The sequence below is a fragment of the Gavialis gangeticus genome, unplaced genomic scaffold (assembly GCF_001723915.1).
Source record: "Gavialis gangeticus isolate Ggan-Ray unplaced genomic scaffold, GavGan_comp1, whole genome shotgun sequence".
NCBI classification, from domain to species: Eukaryota; Metazoa; Chordata; order Crocodylia; family Gavialidae; genus Gavialis; species Gavialis gangeticus.
The window spans coordinates 10,818,050-10,825,564 of record NW_017729009.1 but is presented as its reverse complement, the minus strand read 5'-3'; the positions used below and the strand labels follow the sequence as shown (position 1 = coordinate 10,825,564).

The following is a 7,515-nucleotide window of genomic DNA, read 5'->3' as shown; positions in this document are numbered from 1 at the left end:
GGTGAGCGCCCGGCCCGGCCCGGCCCGGCCCCTGCACCCACCCCGCGGCGGGTGGGGCCGGGGGCTCACGGTGCGTGTCTCTCCCGCAGGGCGGACCTTCCCCAAGCGCGGCCAGACCTGCGTGGTGCACTACACGGGTGAGTGCCGGGGGGGCAGTGCAGTGCACTGGGGGTGCAAGCAGTGCAGTGCAGGGGCTCGCGCTGGGCCGCAGGGGCAGGGGGTGCAGCCAGCAAAGGCGTGCCATGGTGAGGGAGCTGCACCCCCTCCCCCACCCCGGCTGGGGGCGAGCCCCTCCTGGGCAAGGATGCTTGCGCCTGCCGTCCCCGGGCACCACGTGCGGCGCTGGAGACGGGCGAGCCTGCCGGGCGCGGGGCGCTGACAGCCGGGCACCGAGGTCCCCGCCTGGCTTGGGAAGAGGAGCCGGGTGCGCTTCGCCAGCCCGGTGCCCTCCGTGGGAGCGCTTCACTGGTGTCAGCACGTCCCCGGGGCGCTCGGTGCCGCGTGCTGTCCCCAAATACGCGCAGCTCCGGGGCCTTCCCGGAAAAGGCAGGTTGGACTCTGCCCGCGGGAGGGCCGTGCCCACGCACCGCGATGGCACCTTTCCCTTGGTGCGTGCGTGTCGTTGCCTTCCCACTTGGCAGCTCCCTGCCCCGCGCTCGCCCTTGCTGTAAAGCCGGGGTGGTGGCTTGGGCGGCCGTCGCGAGGGCAGCCCCCCCAGCCTTGGGCAGCTTTCGGGTAGCTCGTCTCAGGGGTCCGCGTGCACCTCCACATGGCGAGGACTGCATGCCTCCCCGCTCCCCGACATCCATCTGCTTCTCTTCCTTTCCCTGCTGCCCTTTTGGCCCTCGCGCGGGGAGGGGAGAGGAAACGGCTCGGCCCGTCCCCTGGCAGCTCTGTCTGCCGACAGCCCCGTTTCCTCTGCTGATGGGAGAACAAAGGGATGGCTGGCAGGCAGTCAAGTGGCTCTCGGTGGGCCAGCCTCGCTGCCTGCCAGCCCTGGAGCCCCTGCTCCGCCGCTGGGCGCGCCCGCGGTCCTTGGGACAGCACAGGTGCCTTCTCTGAGATGAGGGAGTGTTGTTTGGGCTTCCTTCCCCCTCCCTTCATCGATGGCTATGAACCTCAACCCTCTTCTTCCTGTCCCCAGAGCAGCGGGTGGTCGCTGGGGCTGGGGGTGAGCTTGGCCGTGCTCCGTCCTTTCGCGTGCCTCGTGTCGCATTGCCTCGACTCTTGAGGGGGGTGAGCCCCCGCCTGCTGCGAGCTGTGGGGGTGGAGGGAGGCAGCAAAAGCAAAACTCGGCTCACTGCATGCGGCGAGGCTGGCGGTAACCCCCACGCTGCGCCTGCACACGTGAGAGCAGGATGAGTCAAGGTCTGCTCTGCGGAGTGGGCCCGGGGATCTCGTCTGCCGACACTGGCAGCACGCGCGGCTCCTTTCCCCGGGCCCCACGGCTCTTGAATAAGTTCCCTACGATCTGGAGCAGCTGAAATGACAGCCGTAAGGCAGAGCTCGGCGCACACTGCTCTCCAAAGGGAGCTGCAAGAGCGCGGGTAGGAGACAAAGCCCAAAGTCACCATGTTCTTTGGTGCCAGGAGCTGCTTTGCTTTTAACATCTCTTTCCGTGGCTTGCTGGCAATCGGCGTTGTTCAACTTGGTTAAGTTGCTCTGTTTGGTCCAGCTCTTTGGCACGGGAAGGTCTGCTGGAGTCTCCCTCGCCCTGCACGTGCCCTGAAGGCCTTGCAAGCTCTTGGGCTGGTGGGAAAGCAGCTCAGTGGAGCGAGGTCTGAGCTGGTCATCGCTCCGGTGTCGCCCTGTTGAGGTCCGCTCTGTTTTGCAGGGGCTGCTGCAGCAAGACCTGGCTGTGCTAGCTCCTTTGCAGCGGTGCGTTCACGGTGTCGAGGGGCATGCTGCCCTCCAGGGAGCTGACCCAGCCCTCCTCCCTGAGCTCGGCTGAGGTCAGGGGCTGCCTTTGTGCTCCTGACCCTCCCAGAGCAGGATGCCCTCTGACCTGGCGCCTGTGTGGCCTGGGTCAGACGGCACCGCCACCCTGTCCCAGCAGGACCCACCTCCAGGCTGCTTTTGGGTACCTGCCCATCTCGGTTTGCACCATAGACACCAGTCTGCTCAGAGCCAGACCTGGGGCCAGCTCAACTATGAATTGGAGTTGGCCCCCAGCGCCATACCTGCCTTTAACAAGGGGTGGGTGTGCGCGCGTGTGCAAATCCAGATCAGCCCTGGGGTGAGCGTGAGTGACAAACCTGTGCTGTGTGCGTCAGTGCTGGTGCTACTGTGGCGAAGCACACCCACTGTGCTCACGCCAAGACCCGCTGCTCAGGATGGTGGTCCTGCTTGCACAAGGAAACCCCGCTCCTGGCAATGTCAAAGGCATTGGGGCTCTCCGGGAGTCCTTCGCTACCCAGCCTTGTTGCAAGAGGTGATGCAGAGGGCTCGGTCGCGGGCAAGCGTCTGGTGCACAGGAAACCAATTGTGAGAAAACAGCGAGAGCAAACTGTGGTTTGCGAGCGTGGCTGTAAGTTGGCGGGGGGAAGCGCCGGGTGCTCGTGCTGCAGCCGAGGTTAGGGGCCGTCCCTGCCACTCTGGAAGAGGGTGAAGAGGTGGGGGTGAGGGAGGCTCTGCTGACACTGTTAAGTAGCTCAGTCCAGGCTGGCAGGTATCAAGGAAGGGCCAAACGCAAGCAAACGGTTGGAGATGGCGACCGGGGCGTTGGTAGAGCTCAGCATGGCCAGCCTGGGCTCCAGTGCCTCGGCTGAAGGGCTGTGAGGACGGTGGAGGGCAGGGGTGACGGTTGGGTTGGGGTTGGTTTCCTTTGGCACAGCGCTTCGACTGGACCGTGCCCTCTCCCCGGAAGGGACCACTTTTTTCTCAGCCAGTGCCTAGCGCAGTAGCCGTTGCCCCAGGTGAGCCCCAGCGCGCCCCAGTTGTCTGCAGTTACGGCGGGACGTCCGTCACGGGCATGGCATACTGTAACTGGCCCTGACGGTGCTGGAGCACCTGGTGTGATGCATCGGCCTCGTTCTGCACCCACGGGCAGCCGGCACGAGGGGATGTGCCAGGTGCTGAGCAGGAGGGCTTCCTCCCCACCCCCGGGCGCTAGGCTGTGAAGCCTGCCACTGCTCTGGGATGGGTCGCAGGGCACCAGCGGGACCCGGTGTTCATGCCTCCGCTTCAGGGCTCATGGCCTCATCCAGAGGACAGGCAGACCCAGGCACGGGGCAGCATCCTGCAGCTCACACCTCCTGACCGGGATGCAGGCACGGCTCAGCTTGGGCTCTGGGAGCTGGGGCGCGTGCCCCTGCCGGACCCCTGTGGACTCGGCTTCTCCGTTGCCGGTTGGGACGCTTTTACCCCAGTTGGCTCAGGCTGCCGGGGAGAGGTCAGTTGGTCAGTGGCTGTAACCCACCGGCCTCTTAACGGGCCGCAAGTCCCAGCCTGGTGGAGGTGGTGGCGGCCGCAGGGCTTTGCTAACAGGGCAGGCTGCAGCAAGAAGCACTGGGAGGGGCGGTTTTCTCCTCTCCAGCTGCTTCCCCTGCCTGGATTGGCGGTGCTGCCGTGTAAAAGAGGGAAGTGGCATCCACACCCTATGGCACAACCCTCTATGCCCCCGTGCTGCCTGCTGCCCCGGGGTTCGGGCTGGCTCTTGGAGCCCAGGCAGGGGGAGGGAGTGGAGCAGGGGGCTTGTGCCCATTACAGGTGGCTCCATCGTGGGTCGCGGCGTGGCGGCGTGCTGCAGCCTGTCGCTCCATCTGCACCGAGCCGGGCGGGGGCGGTCGGCCCAGGCAGGTTGCAGAGCAGCCCGGCTTTGTGCATGGTTGGAGGACGGGCTCTGATTTCGTGGCCTCTGGGAGGTAGCAGAGCCTTGCTGGGAGCGTGGAGCTGACGGGCCTTTCTGTGCAGGCGGAGAGATGGGGAAGAGGAGGCTTACCCCAGTGCAAATGCATCACATCTGTCTGCTCCTATCCCACTGGCACCGGGGCAGCTTCCCGCCGAGGGGAGCGGGATAAAGTTACCCTTCTTTGGTGTCACGTGACGGGGGGTATGAGCAGGCAGACAGACCGGTTCCAGCAGATCAGTTGGCAGGAGCCCCAGGCAACAAGTCCCATTCCCCGGCCATGGTCTGTCTGCGTGCGGGTTTGGGACGCCGGCCTCTGAGCAACGCTGGCTGGGGATGGACGCCGCCCGGCCCCTTCCTCCCATTCTCTTCTTCCTTCTGCTGTGGGGGCCGGGGCCCTCCCCTGCTTCCTCTTTGGTTGCGGCCCAGCCGCACCGGCTCCTGTGCTGCGCGGTCCTGGGCCCCGGCGCGGGGCGGTCTGTCTGCAGGCAGTGACTTGGGGGCTGTGCCGAGGAGGAGGAAGGGGGCACGTCTGCACCCCACGCTGCCAGCCAGATAGCAAGCTCATTTTTTCCAAGGCTGAAAACAGGTTGGCATGGAGGGTTGTGAGGCCCCTGGGAAATGCAGAGCATGTGCGCTGCCGTTAATGATTGCCTGCTCTGGGGGGCTGGCCTTCCAGTGACCCGTTGTTAGCCCAGTCCGGGGTTACTGGGGCAGGGAGACCTGGCAGGGGACCGGGCTGCCTTTTGCAGCGACGAGCTGCAGTTCAGGTCCCGGTCCCGGTCCCGGTCCCCTGCGTGCTCTGGTGCTGCAGCAGCCAATGCAGCCCTTGGCCGCACTGCCAGAGCGTAGCGATCCCTGGATCCCAGTTTGTCCCTTGAATGGGGCTGGTGCATGCATGGGGTGCTGGGTAACTGTGGGTGTAGGGGGGATATGGGGAGGTGGCTCTGAGCAAGCCGCCTTTCCCCAGCTGCCTCCCCAAGAGAGCTGGCTTCTAGCTTCACTGCTTCTGTAAAGGAAACTTGGCTTGCGCACAAGTCCCACTGCGCTCCTCCAGCAGCACAGGCTCCCAGATTCCCCAAGAAGGTCACGGGAGCTCCCGGGAGGGCACCGCCCGGGCGGGAGGCAGGTCCTTCTCCCGGGTTATATTTAGCAGCGTGGCTCTTCACCGCGCTGCATCTGAAGGAGCTGCATGTGCATGGCTGAGCTGCATGGGACGGGCCTGCCCTGGAGCATGCATGTGTGCAGCAGGTGGTCGGCCAGGCCTTGGCGCTGACCGAGCCAGAGAGCAGCTGGAGCCGGGGAGGGGGCTGGGCGGCGCTGCGCCGTCGTGTGCACGGTGGAAACCCTGCCGTGGGCTCGGGAGCGCAGGCACCGGGAAGCTCGGTGCAGCACGACTTCCTGCCGGCCGGGCTGTCGGGGTTGGGTTCCGGCTGCTCTCGCAGGCCGGCGGGGCTTGGATCTGGGGAAGGGGCTGGGGCTGTGGCGCCTTTGAGAGCCGGGAGGGTCCTTCCTCCCCTGCTCTCCACCTTGGTCTTGTCCGTCGACTTCTGCCTGGTTGAGATGTCCGGCCTGGATGCAGCGTGTCGGGATCGGCTGCCCGGAGCCGGTGGCCTGTGCGACGCGGTGGCTGTGGGCTCAGTGTGTGCATGCACGCGTGTCCCCCGTCCCCGCTGACGTCTGTCCTCTCCCCAGGTATGCTGGAGGACGGGAAGAAGTTCGACTCCTCTCGTGACAGGAACAAGCCATTCAAGTTCGTGATGGGCAAGCAGGAGGTGATCCGCGGCTGGGAAGAAGGGGTCGCCCAGGTGCGTGGCTCTGCCCCCCTCCCCGTGGGGGAGAGATTCGCGCTGGCAGCACGCGCTGTTCTTGCGCTGTCCTCGCCACCTCCGCGGTGGGAGTGGGGGAGGAAATGTCACCTGCTGCCTCGCCACCTGCCGGCGCGCCTCGGAGGGACGCCCACGGGCCGTGACTCAGCCACGACGCTCGCTTTGGAGTCAGCGTCCCGGCGAGGGGCAGAGGCGGCTGACTCCCATTCCCTGGGAGCGTGCGGCCCAGGCACCCTCGGTGAGGCAGGCGCTGGCTGGGATCTGGCCGAAGCCCAGCGTGGGTTGCTGGAGTCCGTGCTCAGATGCCCCTTGGATTTGGGAGGACGAGGAGGTTGCTCCGCCCTGCCCCTCATGACTGCAGAGGGCCTGGTTTCCCTGTGTGCACATGCGTGTGCATGTAGGGTGAAGGGTGTCATGAGCCGGGGAGCATCTCTGAGGCCCCACTGGGTGCCACGCTGCGCTGGGCTCTTGCGGGCTGGGTGCTCTCTCCGAGAAAAGAGGCTTGCAGTCTCCGGTGCCCGCGCTGCGTGCCAGGGAGGGGCTGGAACTGGAATTGCGGTTCCTGCCCTCTCCCTGGCATGTGCCAGCGTCCTGCAGAGGCGAGAAGCCTGGTACCAGGTTCACAGGGTCTGAGGCTGTTGGACAGGAAGGTGGGCTGAGTCCCTGGAGAGTTTGGCTTGGGGCTATGGTGCCCGGGGTGGGAACATTAATGCGTTGCTCCTTGCCAGGGTCCTGGGCACGCTGCTGCTGAGCGAGGAGGTGCCCGCTTGGGTCGAGGCAGAGGGGCCTTGACAGAGCTACAGGGCGGCTGTCCCCAGTGCCACCCCTTTTCCCGAGTCCTTGGCAAGAAGGTGGCATCTGGGTGCGTGGGAACACACCCATGTTTGCAGGGACAGCCTGGGACAAGGCGCAGCATGGCAGGGGTTCAACTAATTAACTAGCTGTTAATTATCCCTAATCACACATACCTGACGCAGACGTGGAGACTTGGAAAACCCCGCTGTGTGACCAGCTGGTCACTCCCAGGGACTGGCTGCCCTGTGTCTGGGGGGACAGCCACTTCCTCCAGCGTCTCCCGCAGCTCGGCCGTCTGTCGTGTCCCCGGCTGGTGCTGCTGCGGTTCTCTGCTTGGTGTTTGCTTGCACCACTGCCGAGCGTTGTGGGCACGGGCCCTGCTGTGCTCAGCCTGGTGCCCAAAGCACCTGCCCCAGAGGGCGCGTGGGCTGAGCGCGGCCTGGCGCAGCAGGGCAGGCGGTGCCAGCTGCGTGCTGGAGCGCTGCCCCGAAGCCTGGCCCCGCACGCGGGCTCTGCCCGGTGCTGGAGGCTGCTCCGCAAGGCGGGTCCCGGTTGGCAGGAGCAGCCGGGCTCAGGCTGTGGCGTGCCGTCTCCCCGCGCTGCCTCCGCCCAGCTGTGGTCTGTGTCTCCCGCAGATGAGCGTGGGCCAGCGAGCGAAGATGATCATCTCTCCGGACTACGCCTACGGCTCCACCGGCCACCCCGGCATCATCCCGCCCAACGCCACCCTAATCTTCGACGTGGAGCTTATGAAATTGGAATGACAGGAGGCGCCCAGCCCCCGCTCCCTGTCCTTGGGTAGGTGGGGGGCTGTGGGGCAGGGCCCCGGGAGGTGGGTGTCAGGTCCAGGGTGTGAGGGAATTGGGCTGAGACTTGAGATGCAGGGGGTGATGGCGATGATGCACCCTGCGGATCCGGCTGCAGCCAGCCCCTTGTCCTGAGCAGGTTGGGCATCGCGTCTCTGTAAGGGGCAGGCTGCTGGCACCCCCTTCCCAGCTGTCCGCAGGTGGCATCGGCTCAGCACCATCTCCCCCCCCCCCCCCC

The 7,515-nt window shown here is 66.0% G+C and overlaps 1 protein-coding gene across 3 annotated transcripts in view; it reads left to right on the top strand.

Moving 5' to 3' along the window:
* The first annotated feature begins 31 nt into the window (after positions 1–31).
* FKBP1A (FK506 binding protein 1A) overlaps positions 32–7,515 on the top strand; it is an 8,748-nt gene continuing 1,264 nt past the window's right edge. Inside the window, exons 1-3 of one of the 3 annotated variants that reach the window (XM_019510028.1) lie at positions 32–137; positions 5,543–5,655; positions 7,107–7,269. In XM_019510028.1, the coding sequence (XP_019365573.1) occupies positions 5,545–5,655; positions 7,107–7,235 (240 nt within the window). In that variant the 5' untranslated portion in view covers positions 32–137; positions 5,543–5,544 and the 3' untranslated portion in view covers positions 7,236–7,269. Of the gene's footprint in view, positions 138–4,359; positions 4,437–5,542; positions 5,656–7,106; positions 7,270–7,515 lie in introns of those variants that run through there. The other 2 variants (XM_019510027.1, XM_019510026.1) reach the window with 2 other exon arrangements.